Raw genomic sequence first — 23,887 nt, 5'->3', positions numbered from 1 at the left:
TGAAGAGGCCAATGGCGTGTTACACGGATTTAACCCCGATTTAAAAAAACTCTATCTATACACAAAACTGCTACACCCCAGCCACAGGTAGGGCTGGGGGACGGAGAGGAGAGGGGCCTTGCCCGGTGACATCCCCCACGGCACGAGGGGCTGGCGAGTAGGGTCTGGGAGACCCAGCCATCCCCCCAGCCAGCGCGGGGTTACAGGTGGGTTACAGGCCTCACGGAGGAGTCGCACTGTCTTTTGCATCAGGAGCGTGACTAATCAGATGCGGTTGATAATCCCAAATAACTTCAAAAAGGTCTTCCTTCGAATGTGGGGTTTTGCTCCCAACGATATTAAACGCCCCTGTTCTGAGCACGAACCCTGAACAGCACGGCCATCGCCAGGTCTCACCCCTCTCCTGGCGAGGCTCACAGGTGCACAGACTGGAGCTCAGAGAGGCCAGGGGACCTGCCCAAGGCCACACAGCCGGGCCCCGCTGTGGCTCCGAGCGCCACGCACAGTAGGTGCATTACAAATACTAGAGCGCGGCCTGGAGTGGAAACCAGGCCCACTTTTCCTGCTCAGAACAGCCACTGGAAACACGCCGGGTCGCTCATCAATCCATCGGGTTTACGGACACCTGCGTGGCTGGCATTCGAGGCGTCCCCTCCCCCACACCGCCACGCCCTGCCACACCCCAGGACGAGTGCACACTCCTCCTTCTGCCTGGAAGAGAGGGGGCTGCTGAGGAGGGCAACCCACTTGGCCGTCCTCAGGAAAGCAATGAGGGGTAAGAATACAGAATAACTAGATGCAGGTGCAGAGGAGGGAGGGGAGCAGCGGCAGACACAGCAGCACGCAGGCGAGGCGGGCCATCTGGGCGAGGGCGGCTACAGCGCTCTCACCAGGCCGCCCCGCGGGGAACCCGGCTCTCACCCCAAAGTGGGCCGCACCTCCGGGCACCCTCCCATCCCGCAGCTGCCCATGCGGGTGCCCGGGAGAGCAGAGTGGCCCATGCACAGAGACGCCAGGCGGGCGCTCCTCTTTCAGTCCCTGATTCTTTCCATGGAAGACTCTGCTCTGGGCTCATCCCCAGCATGGCTCAGGGGCCCCGGGACGTGGGCCAGATGCCAGGAGGAGGGGGCGAAGTTGAAAGCCTGGAGGTTGTCCTCACCCTTGGCTGGGGCCTGGCAGAGGGGGGCGCTCGGAGAGGGGGTTCTGGGCCCCGAGGACAAGAAGCTCTTGTCCCCTGGGGACTGTGGAGAGGGCCTCCAGTCTCAGACCAGAGGGCAGGGAGGCCGGCGGAGGGCCGGGCGCTGGGTCTGAGCTGGGCACCGTGCGAGGAGTGGCAGCCGCTGGGCAACAGGAAGGGGATGAGGTCATTCCAGTGTGGTGAGGAGCGAGGCGGCAGCTGCCAGGTGACAGGTACAAAGTGCCCAACAGGGTGGGACCTCTGTTATGGCATTAGCCAGGCACCAGCTGACCCACCTGGCAGCCCCGTGGGCGGGAAGAGGAACCTCGGCCCAGGTGCCAGGCCACCTGCCCAGAAACCTGGCTCTGCCTCTTCTTAGCTGTGAGGCCTCAGGCAAGTCTCCCGATCTTTCTGTGCCTCAGTTTCCAGCGACAAGCCTGCCACCCCCCTGCTGCCAGGAGGACAGGAGGTGACATGCACAGCCCTTTGTAGCTGGCCTGTGGTCCCACGGCCCCATGCTGACCATCCTTGGCCCTCCTGGCCTGAGACTAGGGGCCCACTGCTGACCATCATGCATGGAGCCCCCAGGCTCCAGCTCCCTGGTGGGCACCAGGGACCAGCCGTGCATGTGACCCTGGCAGTTCTGAAGCCAGTGGGCGTCTGCACGGGTCCACGCCTGGCTCCGCTCTGCACCCGCATCTTACTGTGATGGCGTCCACACACCCAACAGAAATGAGCTCTGTGGCCCCCAAGGACAAGCACGCATGTCCCTCGCCAGCAGGGACCAATCATCCGGCGTCCATCCGAGGACAAGGACAAACATACTGTGGCACATTCTCCTAGAGGGTGGCACGCGTCCACGTGGGTGACTCCCCCAGACACGGCTGAGCCAAAGAAGCCAGACAGGACAGATGCTCCGGACCCAGCCCAGGGCCCTTGGAGACGGTCACGGAGTCACCGTGGGTGGGAGGCACCTGCTGGGAAGGGGCCCGGGAAGCTTTCTCGGTTCCGGAATGTTCTCCACCCCGAGCTGGGTAGCGGTTACTCAGGTACCCCCACACGTAAAAGTGCTCCCGGCTGTCCTCTGGAGACTTCCACACTGAACCTTGTACAAGTTGCATCTCAGCAAAGAAGGAAAGGGTCGCAGTACACAGATTCGCGGGGCTGACAGATAAGGCACTAAGGAGAACGCCGAGCTTTCTTACAAAAGTTAAAATAAAGAAAATACGCGGACATACTACCAGGTGAACACCACAAACCATTGTCGCGTGCCTTGTCTGCGTGTGCCGGCCTCGGGGTGCTGCCGGAACGCTGGCTTTCAGACACCCCAGCCTGGTCTCTGAGGGCCCTGCCTGCCCTCGCCCCTGCCCGGACTCCGTCCACAGATGGGGCTAGCCCGTGCCCCGGGGCCGCGGTCTCCATGAACCCCGAATAAAGGAGACAGGCTGCTTTCAGTGACTCCTGGGACCGTGAGGAGGATGGGGACAGAAGGCCCTGGGGCGGAGGGGGTCCTTGAAGGGGGTCCTTCAAGGTGGGGTTGTGACAAGTGGCGCTCTCCTCCTCTTGGCCGTACGCAGCCCAGCACCCGGAGCCAGTGTGCAGACTGGCCCGCCTGCTGGTGTCCCTTCCCTGGGACGTGGCTCAGCAGCAGGGCCGCGCCCTGGCGGAGGCTGGCAGGAGACAGCTCTGGGCTCTGGCTAAGACCACCCTGCCAAGGCCCTGCCTGGGGGCCCCTCAGGGCAGCCCCCTGCTCCATCATCCTTGGGGAGGAACATGTGTGTCCCATCCCCACAGTCGGGGACCTTGAGGCCCAGAGGGGTCAGGGATAGGGGCCAACTTCTCCTCTATGTCCAGGATTAGAGCCATCCTGTCCTCCCCTGTCTCTGCGGGGGACACCTCAGCCTGATTCAGCAGGGAAGTCCCCTCCAAAGCCTGTCCCAGTAGCCAGGAGTCTAACCTAAACCCCTCGCGCTGTTCAGTTCTCAGCAGCTTGAGGCAGACTGCGCACCTACTGTGTGCTGGGTCTGGGCTGCAGGAGGGGCGGGCGTGATAAATCGTGATCATACTCTCCCTCGCGACGGGAGCTGGCGGGCCTGGGAGGCCCAGCCACCGGCAAAGCTCGGAAACGGAGGGCGCGGGGCTGTGACCCACTCCTCTCACCCCAGGCCGGTCAGGGCCTCATCACCCTGTACCTGGCCCTCAGGGACCGCTGGGGGCAGTCACTTGTCCACCTGGAGAGCCATCCTCCCCCATTGGTCCTGAGTGGCAGGAGACTGCCTGTGGGGCCTGGGTGCAGTGGGGACTCCCAGGGGGCTCCTGAAGGAGGTCCCAGCTTTCTCTGGGCTAGAAGGAAGCCCTTAGGCCAGGGGCTGAGTCATGGACCCTCCCCAAACCGCTGACTCAGGACAGGGGTCCCTGTCTCACTATGGGGGGGGGGTGGAGACACCTCAGACCCACTGGCTGGGGCCTTCCAGAGACGGTCCCCGGGTTCACGCAGAGAGCAGGACGTCACAGCCGGGACATCCTCGGAGGGCCAGGGGGCCGGGCGGGGGGCAGACCACGGGGGCACAGCAGGGCCCGTTTTCACTTAGACAGGTCGATAAAAAGCAGTTTTACTCCCACTGCACACAGGGTTGAGAAAATGTCAGCCTTCCCTGTGAGGCCCAGTACTTCCGGTTGTGGGAGGTGGGCAAGTGACAGGGTCGTGGGGACAAATACACCCCAAAGTGCCCTCGGTGGAGCACTGATCCCCAGCATGGCCAGTGATGGGACAGGCTGTGCCATTCTGTTTAAAAGGCCAGGGGGAGGAGGTGTCATTGCCAACCCAGGGCACGTGACAAAAGAGCCTCCAGGACCAGAGCGATGGGATCTGTCTGCAGGGCCTTCAAACCAGGGTCCCAGGCGTGGCCACCGTGGGTCACAGGGAGGCTGCAGGAGCCAGCACCTCCCCTACACCTTCTCTTTTCTCCCACGAATTTCCCAATGGCCGATCCCACGAACCACAGCACAGAATGAGGGGGGGGAGGCTTCCTGGCCCCAGCTCCCCCTCTGAGCTCTGTCCCTGGGCTCCGCGGCCCACCCCCAACCCCAGGAGCCTGGGAGTGTCCCTGAGGCTAGGACCAACGCTCACAGGCGACATCCGGGTCTCAGTTCTTCCTGGACTGAACGCTCTGGGCCTCAAGACCCCAGACCAACCCTCCCCCTAGAGCTAGGAGGGGTCACTGGGGGATGGCTGCCCCTGCCCTTCCTTCCCCACCCCCAGGTGGCCTGTGTTGGGAGGGCAGCCCACCCTCCCCTCTGCCCTCTGGGGCCACGCCACCCACACCCAGCCGGCTGCTCTCCAGACCGGCAGGACAGTGACCTGTGTGCTGCAGGCGGCGGTCGCAAGGACGGCCTCGCGCACACCCCTTCTGGCTCCTGCTCACCCCGCCTCGCTCTGGATTGTGTGCCTGCACACTTGTCCCACTTGCCCCAGGCTGACCTTCCCCCGCAGAGGCCCTCCTCGGGAGGCCCCAGGGAGCAGAACCTGCGCTTGACCCTGGGCTTTTCCTGACACCATTTGGGGCAGTACCGCCCCCCCCCACTGCAGGTTCCCCAGGGTGGGGATCCCCAGTGTTGCCCAGCACCCAGCTGGGCTCTGAGCTGGCACCCACTGTGAGCCCCCCCAGTCCCCAGCTCCATGGGAGGTGGGGACAAGCTGGCCAAGCTGGGCCACATCCCCGGCCTCCCCTGGGCACCCACCCCTGGCCTGGCCCCGGCTGCCTGGCTGCCCAGAGCTCCTCCAGCCCACGCTCCTGGCCCGGGAGCTTTGTAGTTCTTCCTTCTTGGGCATCCTCCGGCAAAATATTTGAGGAATGTTCTAATTATCTGAGATCAGCCAAGGAGGGGAGCCCGGGTCCACTTGTCCAGGAAGTTCTCAGCAAATACCTGAGAGGATGGCCCCTGGCCCTCACGCCCACCCAAGGCCACTTCCCGCCAGCCTCTCAGGTGAGCAGGCGCTGGCCCAGAACTTCCCAGCCACGGGTGGGCCAGCTCCGGAGCCCAGCAGGGTCCTGTGGGGGCTGAGGACGGCATCAGCTCTCCCGCCTGTCAAGTGGGGATCTGAACGTCTTCCATGTCTGGGGTCTTCCCGCAGGCCGCTCAAGCCTCCGTCATAGTGCCAGAGCTCGGCTCCAGACGGGCCCCCCAGCCCCCCCCCCCCCCCCCATGGAAGGGAACAGGGCAGGAGGGGCAGACGGGGCCACGCTGGCAGGCGGTTCTCAGGCCCCTGTCCTGCCTCCGGTCTTCCTTGAGTCTGCTCCTCTCCCACCCCTGCTGGAGTCCAAGGCCCAGGTCGGTGGGGAGCACGGGGCTTGGGGACGTCCCAGCTGTCGGAAAGGCCACTCCGAGGCTGTCTGAGCCTCGGTGTTCTCATCTGAAAACACAGAGCCATCAGCCCCCTTCCAGCACACAGCGCTCCCTCCACTGTCCGGGCTGGAAAGGCCTGGGCCCCGCAGGGCAATGGTGGGGACAAACACCCAGAAGGGACATGAGGGGTGGTGGGTAGGGGCAAGGGTCTCCCCAGAAGAGACACAGAGAGGTCTAGAGGCGGGAAGGGGCACCACTGGGCCCGAGGCCATCCCTCTGCCCCTCTCTGCCCGACCCAGGGCAGTTTCCCATCTGCGAGGTGACAGGCTGAGGTAAGAACCTAGGCACCTGTAGCTGTGCCCTAAAGAGAGCTCTCCGGGTGGGGGGACCTGTGTTTGAGCTCTGCTCAGCCGCTGACTCCCACTGGCCCCCCTAAGCCTCAGTTTGCCCATCTGTCCAATGGGGAGAATAGCCCCTGCTTGCAGCCTGGGTCCCTGAGCCTGCCAGGCCACTGCTCCGCTCTGCTCAATGCCCAGTGTCCTGGGGCGAGAGAGCAGAGCGTCACCTGCTCTGTCACACCCGCTGCGGGCAGCCGCCTGCCCGCCCTCCCACGGAGCTGGCATCCGGGGACCCCACTCTGGAGAGAAACCAGGCAGCCTCGGGGAAAGCAGGCGGCTGGAGGTGGGCACGGACAGCCAAGGGGTCCTCCACAGCCACGAGCAGCCCCCACAGCTGCTAAGTCTGTAAAATCAGAACCTCGCCCTGTCACTGTGACCCCAAGACATCGATCCCTGACCTCAGAAACTTCCAGACTTCTGCTGGGCATTCAGGACCCATTATGACATGCCTCAGTTCAGGCCATACTGGACCTGCCATTCCCCGTCCAGAGGTTCCCTGCCCCCTCCAGCAGGAAGGCAAAATTCCAGGCCCAGCTTGATGCCTCCTCCACCAAGAAGCCTGCCTAGGTCTCTCTTCTGTCCTCCTTCCCAGCACGAATGCCGTTATAGCAGGCTCCTGCGGAGGCCGTTGCGGGCTGAGAGTCAGCAATACCCGTGTGGCCAGGCCACAGCCACGCTTCCTGGAGCCCTTGCTGTGCTCTGCAACTTCCCTAGGCCTCAGGGTGCGGAAGGAGACCCTGGTGCCACAGGACCGGAGAATATGCAGTGAGCTGAGGCCTGGGCGGGAACGAGACTCCCAGCCCTGGCCTTGGCCTCAGTCCCAATGCCCCAGATCTGCTGGACATGGGGAGGCCTTGCAGGCCTGGGTGACCAGGATGCCAACCTGCAGCCTCAGAACGGAGCAAGGGTGGACAGGCGAGCGGAACAGGTGGGGAGAAGCAGCCAGGCCTCAGCGCCCTGGCCGCTCTGGGCAGGGTCCGAGAGGCAGGTGTGCGGGCGGCAGAGGCTGAGTAGGTGCCGCTGTGTGGACTGCAGGGCAGGCCGGGCCTCCTGGCCCCAGGACTGAAACTCGGGCCGGCATCCGGGGGTGGGGGGGTGGGGGCCCATTCTAGGAACAGGTGCAGGTAGGTCTGGCCTGGGCCACGCGGTACCTCAGAGCAGAGCAGGAGCGCAAGCCTGGACCCAGCCCCATGCAGGCTCCCCCCAGGTCTGTGGCCTGCACCTGCTCTCACCAAAGCGGGGATCCCCTCTCCTCTGGGCCAGAACCCCCTGGGCACAGCCCCTCCCACCCGCCACGCTCTTTAAGCAGCCCACTGCCCTGGCTTTTCCTTCTAAGAACTTCTGGGCCTCCAGCGCCTCCGTAGCTTGCACGCCCTGAGGGACAGGGTGCTCACTACCTCCGAGGCAGCCCGCTTCGTCCTGGGCACCCCGGCTGTGAAGACCCGGGACGTGCTGAGTGCTCAGTGAGGCCCAGCGGGGCCTGGGGACTGAGCGCGCCCCGGCCTCTGCGGCCAGCCCCCAGCTGGGGGGGCGCGGTGTCTTGTCCAAGGCCACACAACCACCTGGCAGGGGCTGGACATCCGAGCCGAGCCGAGGGCAGGACCAGGCCCCGTGCTTTCTCCCCACTTCCTGTTTCCTCCGCATTCTTCCCTGCTGGCTGCCCTCCCGCCTCCCCGTCTCCCTCTCTCCTCCTTCCCCTGCAGGAATCTCCACCCTGGAGGGAAGGCAGGTAGGGGGAGCCAGGGGTCCTCTGGACTCACCCCCAGACTTGGTTGCAAGTCCTGGCTCCCAGCACCTCTCTGGGAGGGGCTGGGAAGCAAGCGGGTGGCGGCAGACATCCTGGGGGCCTCAGGAGGCCCCGCAATGGCCACTCGTGGGGCAGAAGCTAGACAACGAGGAGGACTCCCCTGGCAGGCGGGGCCAGCACAGTTCCCACCCTGCCTTGCCCCTGGAGCTGCTGGAAAGGAAATAAGGGCGCATGGGGGCAGGTGTCTCCCTCCTGCAGACCTCTGGGGACTGCAGCTGGGAGGGCAGCCTAGCCCGGTGACAGGGCCACCAGGCGTGGGCTGCGAGAGGGGACTCTCCAGCAGCTCACAGCCCTCAGTCCCTGGATACCAGCTGGTTGTAGCTCCCACCTGGTATTTCCAGGGCCCATGTCCCTGGGCCCCGTGCCCTGTGTGACCAGCCCAGAGGCCCTGTGTGCTCTGAGCTACTGGGGACAGGGTGAGCGGCTGGAGCCTGAGGCTGCGACTCCCTGTCCAGTGCCCCCGTGACCCCCGTCAGCCTGGCCAACCCCCAGGCACACTGCTTGGGCACCCGCCCTGGGCTGGCCCCGCGTCATGGGAGCCTGGGCATGCCGGGCACCGTGCTCCAGCCCCGGGACAGGGCCCCCAGGGGGGTGATTCCACTGCTGGGGCAGGGACAGGGCTTTGTCCATGGATGTGGCCAAGCCACCACTTCAGTCCACTTCAGGGCTCAAGGGGGCGGATGGGCACCCAGGAAGGGCCCAGGGGAGATGGGGACAGCAAGGGGGTGGACTTGCTCCTTCTGCAGGGGTGTGTCGGTGGCACCTGGAAATTCCCAGCGCTCCCAGCCAGCAGTGAAGTCACCCTTGGAAGACCTGAGTCGGGGGAGCAGGAAGTCATCCAGCCCCCAGGCCACCCCAGGGCCCACCTACATCAGCCAGTGGCCAGCACCAGCCGGGAGGCCTCTGTCATCAGAGGACCCTGCCTGGGTCAGTGAGTCACACTGTGCCCCAGTCACGCGTGACCATTGGACCACCCGGCATGTGTTCACTGGGCACCAACTGGGCACCAGGTACAGTGCCGGGCGCAGGGGAGGGGGCAGTTGTCAACCTCACAGCCACAGGCCTGGCCCCGAGGAGCCTGTGTGCTGACCGTACCCCCAACTCCATGCCCCGTCAGCCTGCAGCTCCTGCCTGGGGGAACCTGCCCCCTCCCTGGAGCCCCGCCCCTCTGAGGCCGGCAGCAGAAGCCCCTCCGCCCCCCTCACCCACCCCGTGCCCGTGGTAAAGTTGCCGTCCTCTCCTGCTTGAAACACGCCCTCCCGGGCCCCCAGGCCTGGGGCCGCTGCCCACCACTACACTGCCCTCACCTCCTGCTGCCCACCCCCCTCTAACCGGCTGCCACCTGCTCCCCACCCCCGTGCCCACGCCCACACCCACGGTCATTCCTCGGCCAGCAAGGCCAGCCTCCCCCCAGTGCATTCTGCAGGACCAGGTCAGAGGCCACATCCCCTGGTCCATCCTCACTGCAGACGAGTCAGGGGCCACTGCCATGGGCGGCCCGGCGGGGGAACGAAGGTGCTGCCCGGTGGGGACACTGTGGTGTGAGGGGAGGGCTCGGAACGGGGGCGGGGCTGGCAGGAAGGGGAGCTGGGGGCAGGGCAGACAGCACCCACGCCCATTGCCCAGCTGGGGAAGCCAAGGTCCAGAGAGCGGCAGGTGGCCTCCCAGGCTGCCCCAAGGCCTCAGCCCACAGCACCAGACACGTGGACTCAACAGAGGTCAGCAGACAGTTCTCTACAGCGGGCAGCACTGGTGTCCAGGGCCAGGCGCGGGCACAGGGAGGGCAGCAGGATGCCCTGAGAGGCAGCACAGACCCAGGCTGGCACCTGCGCTCCGCCCCCCTGGCCATGACTCAGACAGTTACTGACCCTCGGGCACCGCACCTCACCACCTCCCAGTGGTGGCCCTTGCTTAGCCCCGTCCTGGTAGCCAGGGAGGAAAGAGTCAAAGCGAACCCAGCTGGTGTGCACACCTCAGTCCCAGGAGAGGCCTCTCCAGGGGCACGTGAGTCCTCCGGGGTGGGACACAGAGGCCCATGTCCCGCAGTCAGGGGTCCACGGGCAGGTAGTCTGTCCTGGAGGAATGCCCACTCCATCTGCGCTACCACGTGGGGCAGCGAGGGCCCAAGTCTCCACTCTAGACGCCTGGCACCTGAGCAGCAGCAGTGTCTGCCACCCTTGTCCCCCCTCCTTCCCTCCAGGGGCCTGGCCCGGAGGCGGCAGGACTTTCCAGCACAAGGGATGCCTGTGACCTGGAAGGCGGGTGGAGCAGCGCTGGGAGCAGGGACAGCCACGAGGGGCAGGGTGGCATCTGCAGGTGACGGAGGCCCACAGGTGTCATCAGATGGGAGCCGGGGACGCTAACTGAGGCTCTCCAGGCCCAGGACAGCCGAATCATAGGGACTTCCACTCACAGGCTCCGGCCCGTGCGTGGGCAGGGCTCCGGGCCCCTGGCTCTGCTCTGCCACTGCGGCTATGAGGCAACCTCCTCCGGGCCTCGGCGGCCTCATCCGTGGGGTGGGCCGAACACCCCACACGGCTGTTGGTGCGGAGGACCAGTGAGGGCTGGCTGTCTCCCAGGCGAGGCCATTCTCCAGCATCCAGGCCCTCACTCCTGCTGCTCTTTGCATGCCTCCAGGGCCGGAGAGCTCACTCCCTCCCTGCCATCAGCCGGGCTGGCTGGAGACTCAGGCTCCCCACTCAGGGATGAGGACGCCCTGGGGGTGCACAGGACTGGGAGGGGCCTACGCCCATGGAGCAGACAGTGAAGACGGAGAAAGGGAAGAGGGAGCGCACCTGTGCCCACCCCCACCCCGCTGGCCAGCCCAAGGGAGGCCCCAGCCCCGCGCCAGGGAGGGAGGACAAACGGCGGTTTTGTCCTTGGCCAGCGGGCAGCCTGCGCCACACAATGACCCTTTCATCAGGCTGAGGGAGCCCTGGGCCGGGGTTTCATCTGACAAGGGAGGGCGTCCAGCCTCCTGTCCCCTCGCTGAGGGAATAGGGGGTGGGGGGGACGGAGCTCTATCTCGGCCGGACCCAGGGCCATGACAAATGGAGGTCTCGGGGGAGAGAGGTCCTGAGAGTGTCGGGGCCACAGGCTGCTCTGGGTGGCCTGTTGTGGGTACCCCCCAATCCTGAGCTGACAGAAGGTCTGGGTCCCACATCAAGACCTGCCAGCAACCTGCTCCCCCTGCCACCACCCCCACCCAGAGCATGGTGGAGACCCCCAGCCGGGGCTCTGGCGTCCCCACAGGGTGTGAGAGGCGCCAAGGGGTGGGGTCGGGTGGAGGGCAGGCAGTGTGACTTGCTAGGCCTGCGTCCACCAAGTCCCAGGGGAACTCAATGCAGAAACAAACAATGTGCAGTCGGGGCCTCAGAACCGCCCCCCCCCCCAGAGTGGCCTTCTCCCCCCAGAGCACCTCTGCCCACTCCCGGTACCACCCCTGAGGCCCAGAGACCACTGAGGGAGCATTTCCTCTGAGGGCTGTTACCCTGGGCTCTGGGTGACCTCAGCAGAGGGCGTCTCTGCTGGGCCCTGGCACTCAGCCCACTCACCTCAGCAAGAGGCTTTGGGGCTCTCTGGAGAGGGATCCTGGGTGAAGGGGCTCAACACTGAGTGTTGTTCCTGTAGGATTCTCTCTCATGTTCCTGTTTAGTCTGGGCAACTCCTGTCCATCATTTGAAACCTTAATTGCCACCTCCTCCAGGAAGTCCTCCCAGACACCCCTGAGAGTTCACACCCTCCCCTGAACACACACATCCACAGGGCTTCCCTGCTCCTAAGGGCTGAGAGTGAGCCCATCTCCTGAGCACTGACTGTATACCAGGAACCCGGCAGAGCACATCTCTGCATTTGCTGGTTAAATTCTCATGCCCTCTGTAGGCGGTTTCAGTTCCCATGGACCCCTCTTGCAGAGGACACAGCAGAGGTTCAAGGATACACCCAGGCAGTCATAGGAGGAATGGGGTGGGATCAGGTCACCATCGGGACCCTGGCCTCACGAGGACTCAAGGGGAGCCTGGCCAGAAATTGGGCCATTCTCCTGCAGGGCCAGCAGCAGCCCCAGGGGAAGCCCCTGCCCACCGCAGCCCTCCTCCCCACACACAGAGTGTCACAGGGACACCTTTCCAGAATGCATCCAGCCCCCCTTGAACTAGTGGGTGATGAGTCCCACTCCCATGTCAGTGGCTCCGTGGGTTCTCCTTGATTTGTACATCTTGAGCTGGGGGTCCCTTCGGTGCTCCGACTTGGTCGGGTTCCCTGGCTCTCACCCCCGTGTGCACACACCCCCTCGTCCAGAGCTGCTGTGCTTTCAGACCCGAGGGCATGGGGGCCTGACCCGAGTTTGTGGAGGAAGACTCTCCATCCCCAGGGACAGACCAGGACACTGAGGCCCAGAGAGACCCATGGACCCGACGGAGGCCACACAGCATGCTCCCTCCAGACTGACAGACACAGCTTTCCAAGCTGGGGCTGCTCCTCCCTAGGGCGACCTGTCCATGCCCAAGCCTGTGGCCCCGCTCTGTCCCCCATGGGCTGTGGTGCCATGGGAGTGGACCTGATTCAGCTGCCCCCCCACCCCGGGGCATGCCCACAGGGCCTCTGAGGCTGCGGTGGACACCACCAATAAAGCCACAGCAGCGGAGCCGGGAAGAGGCCAGCCTTGGCCGGGCCGTGGTGAGTGCCCCCCACCCACCCCACAGCCAGGTGGTCGGTGAGTAACCGCCCTGTCACTCATGACTCACTCAGCTCCCCAGAGCAGGCGGTCACCATGAGAGGCTCGTACCGGAAGACCTGGGGGATCATTGCCGCCAACCCCCACATCTGGGAGAGGGAGGCCAAGACCGGAAGGGACCTGCCCAGCACAGGAGGCCAGCTTGGTCCTGGCATGGGGCCTCCTCCAGGCCCCCGTAGCAGCTGACATGGCACCAGAGGCCATCCTCTTGGCCCGCAGCCCCCCACCTGCCCTCCCGAGGCCCTCCCTGACCCCGCCAGCCCTGGGAGCGTCTGCTCCGACAGCAGAGGCGCAGAGGAGGGTATAGCTGGCCAGAGCTGCCGCGCACAAGCTTAGCTGGCCAAGCTCCGCGTGGTGGGGGGCGGGGGCACGGTGCAGGGGCTCAGGGCCCTTCCAGGCCAGCACACCCGTCGGACCCAATCAGTGGCAGCAGCCCAGGCACGCATCTGGGCTTCGCTGTGCACGGACCGCAGCCCAGGACAGGGAGCTGGGAGGGCAGCCCAGATGAAAGGGGCAGGATCAACTGCCTGCCAGTGTCTGTGATCCCAGCAATGGGATGCCTTCTGGAAAGTTCTCTGGAGCAGAAAGGAGCCTCAGACCCCACAGGGCGAGCCTCCGCGCACATCCCTGCAGTACTGAGGTGGGCTTCCCATGGACCCCAACGGTTCTCAAAGCACTTTTGCGGTGGCTGCCTCACCTGCCTTCAGGCACCAGCTCAGCCACCAGAGAGGGTCTTCTGCCATGCCCACGTTCACGGCCACCGCCCGGGCCCAGCCCCCTCCCACGGCATCTTATGTGTGCGCTCTGTGCCCACCCCAGCAGGGCAGGGCAGCCCCAGAGATGCGTGTGGCCTCCCTTCCTTGCTCCGGGGAAGGTCTGAGCTCCTCCGTGCTCAGGAAAGGCTGGGATCAGCACTTCTCCCCTGGGGCTTCAGGTCAGTCAGGGCAGGGGCCATCTGACTTGTGCCCCCCGCCACCCACCCCAGACCCCAGCACTGGCCTGGGAGCGTATGGGAAAGCTGTTGCCTTAGGAGAATTCTGCCAGCTCAGCTGGCACTACACGCGTGAGAGGGCCTGTGTGGGCATAGATGCTGGTCACTGCAGACCCGCGCTGGGGGCGCCAAACCCAAAGGAAACTGGGGTCTGCAGAGGCGCACTGGTCACCACCTGCTCCAGAGCCCCTCGGCTGCCGCCTTGCCCCCCACCCCTCCCCTCCCACCTCCTCCTCTCAGAATCCCACTGCAAACCCTCCCTGGAGTCCAGGTTACCCACCCCTGGACACCTCCCCATGGACGCCAAACCTCAGCCAGCTGGCTCCAAAACTGAGTTCTTAAAGAGTAGCTGCGGATTCTCTAGCAAGATTTAAGATGGAGATGCCAGGGTTTCTGGGGAGGGGAGGCTCTGGCCCTCCACCTCCGACCTGCATGAACCCTCCCAGAATGGGAGGCTGGGATTCCAAGGCCCCCTGGGCTGACCCATTTCCTGGGAGAGACGCCAGAAGCAGGACTCTGTCTTTCCTAGCCTGAATCCCCAATGATCAGGCGGTCCCCACCCGCCCTGCCCCGGGTAGCCCTCCCCCCGCCCCTGCCCCAGGCCTCCGCAGCCGGGGCTGCCCGCCGGGCCTGGAGCGCTCTCTGCGCCCGGACCTTGTAATTATGCCCCACAGCCCGGGAAACCGCGGGCCTCGCAGCATCTGGCTGTGGTTGCGAACTTTTGTTTCAAGATGCGCGACTATTTATAGAAGGAAAACTGGTAGGATAGTAATTTCCTAGGAGCTGGAGGAGAAATTGGCTGCGTCTCTATTAAAAGGGGGTGGGGGCGCGGCGATTTATTAGGACGGCGGCCTCATGGAGGGAGGGGTGGCGCAGGGAGCGGGAAGGCGGCGCCTGCCCCCTCTGGCCGCGTTAGGCGACCCCGGACGTGGCCCGCGTGTAAAAGAGGGGGAGGGGGAGGGGGGGGAGGGGGAGGGGGGAGGGGGAGGGTGGGGAGGGGAGGGGGGAGGGCCAAGAAAAGGAGGGAGAGCTGGCTCTGAGGTTTAATCAGTAGCATCCAGCTTAAATTCCCCCAAACGGCGGTTCCATAAATCAAACTTCTTTTTAAATCGGAGGCCAGAGCATATGCGTCCCATTAGGAATCCAGCGAAGCCACCGCTGCGCCAACGCGCCCCCTCGGCTCGCTGGGCCAGGCCGAGCCCTGCTTGGAGCTGCCCGGAGCCCGCCGGGCGCTGGCCCGACCGACGCTCACGCGCGCCCACGCTCGGGGCGCTGCCCTGGCGGGAACACCAGGGCGCACCTCAGCTGGCTGCCCGCGCAAAGCATACCGTGCGCCCCCTCGCCCCCAGGTGAGGAGTCGGCGCCGGGGCGGGTGTCAGGCCCCCAGCGCTGCAGGAAGGCGGGAAAAGCCGTAGCGACCTCGCTGGACAGCTTGGGCGCTATCTGTTGGGGCGCAGCGTGCACGTGTGTGCCAGTGTTTATGCGGGGGAGCGGGTACGTGCACGCGGTTCTCTCAGATGTGGCTCCACCGTGCTGCCGCGTGGATTTATACTGAGAGGGGATCCCGCGGGTCCAGGGCTCAGCTGGGACGCGCAGGGAATCTCCGCGCCGCCCCCGCACCCTCTGGCCTTCGCGCTCAGTGTCCACAACCTGGTCTTGGGGGTCAGTCAGGCCTCTCGGGAGCCACCTTTTCTCTGACCCCAAAGCCAAAACTTCTCACTGCCTAAGTGTCCCCCCGGGTCCTTCCTCCACCTTGGTGGCTTAGGCCGGCCACGTGAGCCAAAGTACCTCTGCTTTTGCGCGCACCGCGCCCCCAGCGCCCCTCCCAGGGACCTCACTGTCTCGTTCCCTGCCCCTCCTGGCTCCTGTGCCGATAGCTGGAGAGGGAGCCCCGCGCCTCCCTCCCACCCAGTCCGCGTGCGCCCGCAGCACTCACAGGTAGCTGCCGCTGGACAAGATGAGAAAGATCTGCGGGCAATAGACGGAGAGGAGCGCGCTGCGCGGCGACAGCAGGAGCATGGTGGGCCGGCGCTCCTGGCGGGGCTGGGCAGGCCCGGCGGGAAGGGCGCCTGAGCCAGCTGAGGCCGGGGTCTCCGCGGCCCTCCCCTACGTAGGGCGGCGGCAGCGGGCGCTAGGAACCCTGGCGCACGGGTCCCAGCGCAGCGGTCGCCGGTGCCCCGCCGCCAGGGCCGAGCATCGCGCTGAGGCTGGAGTGCGGGGCAGCGGTAGGGTCGGCAAGGAGCAGCGGGTGCGCCTCAGCCGCCGTCTGGACCTCCTTCAGTCGATCGGTCGGAACCGGCTCTGTCACTGTCTCTGGCTCACGTCTCCAAGTCTCCAGAGGCACGCAGCTGCCATTGGCCGGGCCGCCCCTACATCCGCCTCCTCCGCGGGCGGGTTTTTTTAAAGGGGAGGCTGACCCGAGCTCGCGGCGGGAGCCGCCCCCAGGGCTTGCCCAGACTGCCTTGGCTGGGACCCCTTCCCGCAACTCCAGCGAACCACACAGCTCTGGCCTGCGCTTGAGGGTGCACCTGGGGGGAGCACCGCGGGATAACCGCGGGGGGCGTGCGCTCCCCTTGGGGGCTGTGCTCGGCAGTGTGTGCTCCAGTGTGCGTGCATGTGCAGGCATGTGCTTGTGTGTGCCTGTGGGAGCGTGGGCGCGTCAGCGAGGGCGCAGGTGTGCGCGCACAGACGCACTGTGTGTGCCGTGCCTCTGCCTGCGTGCGCCCTTGGGTCTGGGGAAGCTGCCTGTGGGTCTCAAGCACTCACTGCTATGGCCAACCAGGCCCAGCCTGGCAGGGCTCACCTGTGCACATGCGCACTGGTGTCTGCAGGGTCCTGCTTCTGAGTCTCTTCTGAGAGGCTGACAGTGGGAATGCACCCCCAACAGGTGCACGGAAGCCCGCATCTCTGGCTTCGCCCTCACTTCTTTTGGTTGTGATAAGTGTGGGACACACTTTTCTGAACAATCCTTTCAGTGATTTCTTTAAAAGCCGAGAAACACAGGCTTTGAATCCCATCTCCTATTGTCTGCCAGGCTTGGCTGCACATCAGGGTTCCTCTAGATGCAATATAGACCCCTTAAGCTGGGGCAGAGGCACAAAGCAGGTATAATGACGAGTGGCTCTCCCGGGCTCCTATACCAGGTGTGAAGAAGTCCTAGCGTTCAGGAGGGAGGGCTGCCTCTCCCCCTTCATTCTTCCAGGTCCAGGGCTCCCAGGCCCCTCTGCCTCTCCTGGCTCCGAGGGCAGGAGACAGGCATAGAGGAGGGCTGGTCTTGGAACTTCACACACACACACCCCCACCCCGTTCCCAGAGACAGAGCATGCCCAGAATCCAGACCGTCCTCCAGGCCCTGGCTTGGCCTCTTCCAGGGCTGGAGCTCAGAGGCTGCTCAGTCCCCAGGTGAGGAACTGTGACTCCCCAAAGCCATTTGTTTTAAAATTGTGCAAAATCCAAGACATATCTGGTTTGGGGACCCCAATTCCTATAGGGGTTATGGGGGCTCAGTTCTCTGATCCTGCTGGTCTGGGAGCACCCCCAGGGGCTGCACATCTGCACTGGCTGAGGAGCACATGGTGGGGGGCTGCACGTGCATGCACAGTTGTGGGCCAGCGGGCTGTGATCACGGTAGTGTCTCCCCAACATGCAATCTCTGACATTTGGCTGGGACTTTGGTGGCCCTGAAATCCCAATTCCCCCTCCCATTCTGAGGCCCCAGAATCCACTATATGGGGGCCTCCCAGGGAGCCTGCAGCTCCTGTGATATCAGGTCATTAATAATAAGAAAGGCGGGGTTGGTGTAAACAGGTGTTTATGGAGACACTCCTGCCCAATCCCATGGCAAAGGCCCCCGGGAATGACCTTTACAGCACCCAGTGAAGGCGTCACTACTGTTACCCCATTTTCCCAATGAGGGAAGGTGGGCTGGGAGGGTTAGAGGTCACCCAAGGCCACCCAAACCTCATCCTTAATGCACTGAACTTCCAGGTCACTTAACCCCTTGGGTGGCACCTGGGCCCAGCTTCCCTCTCCTCCCTGCCTGTGCAGCCAAGATGGCTTGCGAAGAAAGCAGGCCCCTCACCTCTCACAAGATCAAGGATGGGGGGCCTGGGGTGGTGGCAAGGGTGGACTCCTTCCCCTTAGCAGACCCTATGGTCTTTCTCTGGGGTTCCTGCATGTGGTTCCACAGGGGTGTTTGGGGAGACCTCATTTCCCCTCCACCCCAGAATGAGAGTGTGCTTCAGGGGCACAATGTGGGGTGGGGGTCAGAGTTCCCACTCCAGGTTCCTGGATGGAGGCCACAGCCTCGCTCCCTTAGGCACTCCCAGAAGCCTGGCACTTGTGCCTGGGTGCAGACCGGGGCACACTCACTGGGCTGTCCCTGCTCAAACACTGGCCACCATGCACGTGAGGACGGCCAGAGCTGCAGTCCCGTTTACAGAGGACAGGAGGCTGGATGGCCTGTGTCTGGGGGGTGGGTGGGGGCGCAGCCTGGGAGTCTAGGTTGGGCATTGACTTCCTCCGTTCGCTCCCTGGGGGTGGGAGGTCGGGGCTGCTTCAGAGAGCTCTTCCCATAAGCAAGCTGCTTTCAGACGGCCCCTGCGGAGGAACTGACCGGTATTAGGAAGGGTGGTCCATGGGGGCAGGCCTGAGCCAGCTCGTCTCCCCTCTGCCACTTACTCTTCTGGACAAGCGAGGTGGCCTCCTTGCTGGGTATCCTAGCTGGGAGAGTCAGGGAAGGGAGGAGGCCTCAGTGCAGAGAGAGGAGCCTCCTAAGGGGGTACCCATTACTTTGGGGGCACAGGAGCTGTAATTGCAGGGACTGCTGGAGAGTCCAGCAAGCAGTGCGTCCCTCCCCACGCGCAGCCTGGAGGCGCGCACCCTCACCTCCCATAAACAAACAGCCAGGGACACAGAGACACGCAGACCCACACAGCCGGCCACCCGCAGCTGCAGACACGCTGGCCGGAGCCGCAGCACCGAGGCTGGGACTGCGGGCTTCCGGCCCTGCCCCTACAGTCCCCGGCCTCAGTCTCCCCATCTGTAAAACGGTGGAGGGGAAAACGGGGGGAATGAGTCTCAGGTGGAGCTTCTACCCCTGGGCGGAGGAATCCGCGTCTCTGCCGGCGGCACCTGGCCCGGCCCTCCCCGAGGCCGTTCTGCGGCTTTGCCCGCGGCCGCCGGGACCGACCTGCCTCCCGCCGCCGGCGGCTCACAGTAGGCGTGCGGGGAGCGGCGGGGTGCGGGGCTGTGGGCGCCCCCGGAGAGGTGCGCCTCACTCCCTCACGGTCACACCGTCCCCCCTCTACCCCCACTTCGAGCGAGGCCGAGACAGATTCTGTCTAAAGGAGATCGCAGCTCAACAGGTAAGGACTCGGCTGGGTTCAGGAATGTGGAAATACGACTCGGAGCAGCTACTGCTGTGAGCGCGGCCCGCCGGGCGCCCGCCCGCCCGCCCGCCGGGCCGCGCCAGGGGGAGCTCGGCGAGAGGGGGCCGGGCCGAGAGCCCCGGGAGGGCGGGGGCTCAGGGCCCGGACCGAGCCCAGGGCGGCCGGGCCGGCCGCGCAGCCCATCCCGAGCCAGCCGGACAAGTTGTCAAGGTAATTTCAACACGTCCGGGTGATGGATAGAGACGAAGGGCCGTGGCTGGTGCACCGGCCTGCGCGCCGGCGGCCGAGGAGCGCGCCCCCCACCCGCTGGGGCCTCCCCGACCGCCCGACCGCCTCCCCGCCCCGGCGCGCCCTCCAGGCGGCGAGCGATCGGCCGGGCTCAGCGCCCAGCGCAGCCGGGGGAAGGAAGGCGCGTCCCACCCCCGGGGCCTGGAGCCCAAACAGGTGAAAGTACGCGCCGGGCACGCTCACCGCTACCCGCGAGTCAGCCCGCGGCCACCTGCGCCCCTGCTCTCCCTCCTCCAGCCCTGGGCTGGGCACCTCTCCGGAGAACTCGCCGCTCCAGGGGCTCAGCCGCGTCTTTGCTCGGCTTGGGCGAGGGTGCAACACACAGGCCAACCCCGGATCCTCGAGAGCCGCTCCTGGCCCCGTTCGGTCCCCACTCTGGCGGGGACACCCTGAAGGTGGCTCCTGCCGGCGGCCCGACCCCCGGTGGCGGCCCCCGCCCGCCCCCGGTGTTACTCACCCGAGCTTCACGTAGAGGACGCCAAAGCAGAGAAACACGTAAAAAATCCACTTGCGAAAGTTTCTGTGCATGATCCAGGGAGGGGGGCTGCGCCATAGACAGCGGCGGCCGGAGGGGACGCGCGGGCGGGGCGGGGAACGGGCAGGGGCGAAGGGACCGCTTTCAGCCGGCGCTGCGGCTCGGGCGGCTGGCGACGCGCGGGCACTCGCAGCGCGCTGCCACCATGGTGAGCCCGGGGCGCCGCCGCCGCCGCAGCCGCCGCCGCCGCCGCCGCCTGCGCCGGGAACAGTGACCTAGGCTGGGGGCCGCAACCTCGGAGCCTAGCTGAGCGATCGCGGGGCCCCACGAGCGCCGGCGGGGACCCGGGCCCGGGCCCGAGCGCAGCGGCTAGGCAGGCGCTGCCTGTACTGGGCGCAGCCGCCTGGGGCCGTGCGCGCTTCGCCGAGCGCCGCGGCTGCCAATGTGTCCGCACTTGTCGGCCTCCCCAGGTGACTCGCGGCCCCGGCAAGCGAGCTGCGAGGGAGCGAGCGCGCCCCAGGTAGGAGGATCCGCCTCCCGCCCGCCCTCCTCGCTCGCCGCGCGCTCTCTCTCCCTCGCTCTCCGGCTCTCCCCTCCCTTTTCTCCTCCCTCCCCCGTGACACACAGACACATCCACCCCGCGGACCCCCCTCTCCAGGCCAGCCCCCTTCCGATTGTCCTACTAGAACTGGGCTGGGGGAGGGGGACTGGGTGCGGGGTGGGGGGGCGGTGGTGCGAGGGAGGGTGCCGCTCGGAAGAGACACCTGCGGAGGGGCTGGTTGTCTGTTCCTCTGCACCCGCGAGGGTGGGGGTGGGGGACCGGGGAATGGACAATACAGATCGTGGTGGCCACTCGGCCTCCTGTTTCTAACCGGGGAGGGAAAGACCACCCAGCCATATCGCTGTTCTGGCGTGCTTCCCCTCCCCCCAGCAATGATCCAAACGGGGTCCTCCTGGGCCACACCCTGGTCCCAGGCAGCAGCGCCTTCCCGCAGACCCCGATCTGCGCCCTCCCTCCCGCACCCAGGGTCGCCTCCACCTGCCAGCACTGCTAACTCAGGGTGGGGACTGAACGTGGATGGCAAACAGGCCCGGCCAGATGCAGGGGGTGGCCCAGATGACCTCCTGCAGAAGCCGTTGGGCTAAGAACCGTGACAGAGACAGACTGGAGGATGTTGAGGGTGCCTCCCGGACCCTGGGGGAAGCTCCTGGGCCCTGCAGTCTGCGCGGTCTCCCGTGCAGGGCCGGGCTCAGTGTTCCTGGTCAGCGCTCAGGGCGCGGGGTCGGAACCACCGGGGTGCCTCACACACCTGGGGCGGTCTGGCTTGGCTCAGTCTGGAGTGAGTGGCCGCCAAGGGCCCGCACACCTTGCTTCCCTGAAGCCCCGTCCAATCGGGGGGCAGGGTGCACCGCGCCAAACCGCTGTGCTAGCCGGGCTCCTCTCCGCGCTGTGGGTTCTGGGCCCTCCTGGGCGGCAGTTCTTGGGCCAGAGGATGGGACTGGGGAGACCTTAGTCCCCGAGGCCCAGCTGGGACCTGAGACTCGCTAGGGTGGGAGTCTGCAGGTGGGGGAGGGGTGTTGCTGCCAGTCACCCTTGGTCCCACCTAGCCAAACTCAGGGGACCCCGAGCTCAGAGCCTACCTCCCCGCCCCCACCCACCCCCACCCTCGAAACCCCGCTCGACCCCCTGCCTCTGATCCGCTCTTAATCCTTCAAACGCCCTGAACCTTTGCCATGACCCGGCGCGGGCCTTCCTTGGCCCCTGATTGGGGCGGGGGGGCGGTGCTGGTGCAGCTGCGCCGAATTCCCACATGAAAGGGACACTGGAGATCATCACAGGCCGGGAAACTGAGGCGCAGAAAGAAGTGAAATGACAATAGCAGCCTCATCTCCGAGTATCCCCAGCGCCCCGGATTTCGCGACAGAACGCTGAACTCTGGAAACGGGAGGGTCGGGGCTGAGCCCTCGCAGCCGGGTTGGAGCCGACGGTGGGGGCGGGGAGCCCCGGGCGCGCTCAGGCCGCGGGCCGATGCTGCCACCTGGCGGCCCTCCGCGCAGGCCCGGGCTGCCGGCCACAGGGCCACGCCGGCGGCGAGCGGGGCGGGGGAGACCCAGCACAGCGTCCGGGGCCCGCGCCGCCCCCGCCGCCATCGCCCTTAGTGTCCCTGTGCGTCAATGAAGCGCATCTTCAGGGGCGGTGGGTGTGGGGAGCTTAATAACCGTGTCTGCGGCGCTGGCCTTCTCCCACCTCCGGCCCCAGACGCAGGGACCCCCGGGTGGGGCTGTGAGAGGGCTGGGGCCAGGGGACGAGAGGCTTCCGGGGTGCAGGTGGGACGCTGGGTTGCTTCGCTGACAGCCTGCCTCTGTGTCACTCTGGGGACGCTGGCGACAGCTACGCAGCGTCCTGCTGCCCCCTGCCGGCCGCGGGAGGGGAGGGCGCGGGGAGAAGGCCTGCAGTCTGTCATGGGGCCTCCAGCTCCTCTCCCCAGGTTCAGTTTCCCTTGGGTGCCTGACACGTGTGCACATGCATGCGTGCATGCGTGTTCATGCATGCATGTGTGCATATGTACATGCACAAGCAGCTGCACGGGGCCAGAAGGGTGGCTGTGCCTGAGGTTCCCACCAGCCTGGGTTCCCAGGGCTGATTCCAGGGCTCTGAGGGCTGTGTGACCCCACTTGCCCTTCCTCCTAAATGGGATTAAAGCTCCAGTCACCCTGAGCAGGATGGAGGACAGTGTCTGGCTCCACGGGTCCCCACATCTGCTGAAGGCGGGGGAAGACTGGATGCAAGGAAGTAGGGAGCGCTTCTGCCAGGGATGGGACTCTGGTTCCCACGCAGCGTGGAGACCATCCAGCGCCCAAAGGGTAGAAGTCTCCAGAGTCAGGGCCCTTTGGTCTCAGTGGGCAGAGCTTCCAACATCTGCAGCCTGGGTTTCATCTTCACATGGGGGTAACAGTAGCACCTGCATCGCCTGGGGTTCTGACAGGGCGGTGAGTTAACCCACGTGGCAGCACCTGGACAGGGACCGGCACAGGGCAGGGGATCAACCCAACAGGGTTCATTTTGCCTGGCATCTCCGGGTCCCTGACCATCCCTCAGCCTCATCACACACACTTGTCCTCTCCTCTCATTGTCTTTGTCTTTCCTTCTGTCCCTTTAATACATCAAACTAGTCCCTGCCCCAGGACCTTTGCACATATTGTCCCTTCAAGTGCAGTGCCCTATCCCTGGTTCTGTGTGGCCCCAGCTGAAATGTCCCCCATCAGAGGGGCCCTCACACTCCTCCCCCAAAGTACTCACTGGTATTCTCCATTATAACACCTTGCTGCTCCCTTTGTGACACCGAGGGCAGTGTGTCACTATCTGTGTTCTGTCTATCACCTGTCTCTAAGCTCCGTGGGGACCCTCTCCAGGTTCACTTTGGTTCCTGCTCTAGGCCCCAGGCGTAAGATTGAACCTGGCGTACGGTAAGTGCTCAATAAGCAATTGTTGAGTGAATGAATGGATGGTTTTCCAGGAGGCAGCTGCAAAGTTCCAAACGACGCGACCAGGAACCTGGCAGTGACCCTTGAACCTTGAGTTTGACCTCAACCACCATCTCCAACATCAAGCACCCCCCATTCCCGCCGCCCTTCTGCACCCATTCTTGCTTCTTGTCACTGGAATCACTGTTTCCTGTGCCCCCCAAACCCCTACTTGGGTTACACCAGACATGCAGTGAGCCCCATCCAGAGAAGGAGCACATGCTTGTCTCTTGGACGTCACACCCCTTGGGAAATGACGCTGCTAAACCCGCAGCCATGGCACAGAGGAGGAAATGGAGGCAGAGGAGGAAGTGCGTGGCTGAGGTCACTCAGTCGGCCCATCAGGCCCAGAGCTGGGCTTCTTTCAGCGCTGCTCAGCCTCTGGGGGGCGGGGCCTGTGCCTCAGGGAGTGGAGCCCCCAGTTCAGTGGGGCCGCTGAGAGCGGTGACAGGCCAGAGACCAGAGGCCACGAGGAAAGTGTGCTGGCACAGGGTGAACCCCAGGGGGTGCGAGGTACCTGAGGGGGGCCTGGGAAGGAAGGGCAGACGGGGCAGAATCCTAAGTAGGCCCCCAAGAAGCCCTGGCCTGATTTCAGGGACCGTGACTGTGGAGACAGAATGCCCATGATTATGTCACGTTGCGTGGCGAAAGACGCGGTAAAGTGACCGAGCTGTTGACTTGGGACTCATCAGAAGTGGATTGGCCGGTGGGCCTGGCCAAATCACATGCACCCTTTAAAAGGAGAGTTACCTCT

At 65.1% G+C, this 23,887-nt stretch overlaps 1 protein-coding gene across 3 annotated transcripts in view; it reads right to left on the bottom strand.

Moving 5' to 3' along the window:
- WNT7B (Wnt family member 7B) overlaps positions 1–20,100 on the bottom strand; it is a 46,294-nt gene extending 26,194 nt beyond the window's left edge. For 2 of the 3 annotated variants that reach the window (XM_090275309.1, XM_090275307.1), the window contains exon 1: positions 19,591–20,100. In XM_090275309.1, coding sequence (XP_090131435.1) covers positions 19,591–19,661 — 71 coding nt within the window. In that variant the 5' untranslated portion in view covers positions 19,662–20,100. Of the gene's footprint in view, positions 1–15,391; positions 15,490–19,590 lie in introns of those variants that run through there. The other variant, XM_090275308.1, reaches the window with a different exon arrangement.
- Between the last annotated feature and the right edge of the window lie 3,787 nt (positions 20,101–23,887).

The sequence above is a fragment of the Furipterus horrens genome, unplaced genomic scaffold (assembly GCF_987537825.1).
Source record: "Furipterus horrens unplaced genomic scaffold, mFurHor1.1.pri manual_scaffold_4, whole genome shotgun sequence".
Lineage (NCBI taxonomy): Eukaryota > Metazoa > Chordata > Mammalia > Chiroptera > Furipteridae > Furipterus > Furipterus horrens.
Note: the sequence above shows the minus strand (reverse complement) of the source record. Positions and strands in the feature narration are given on the sequence as shown.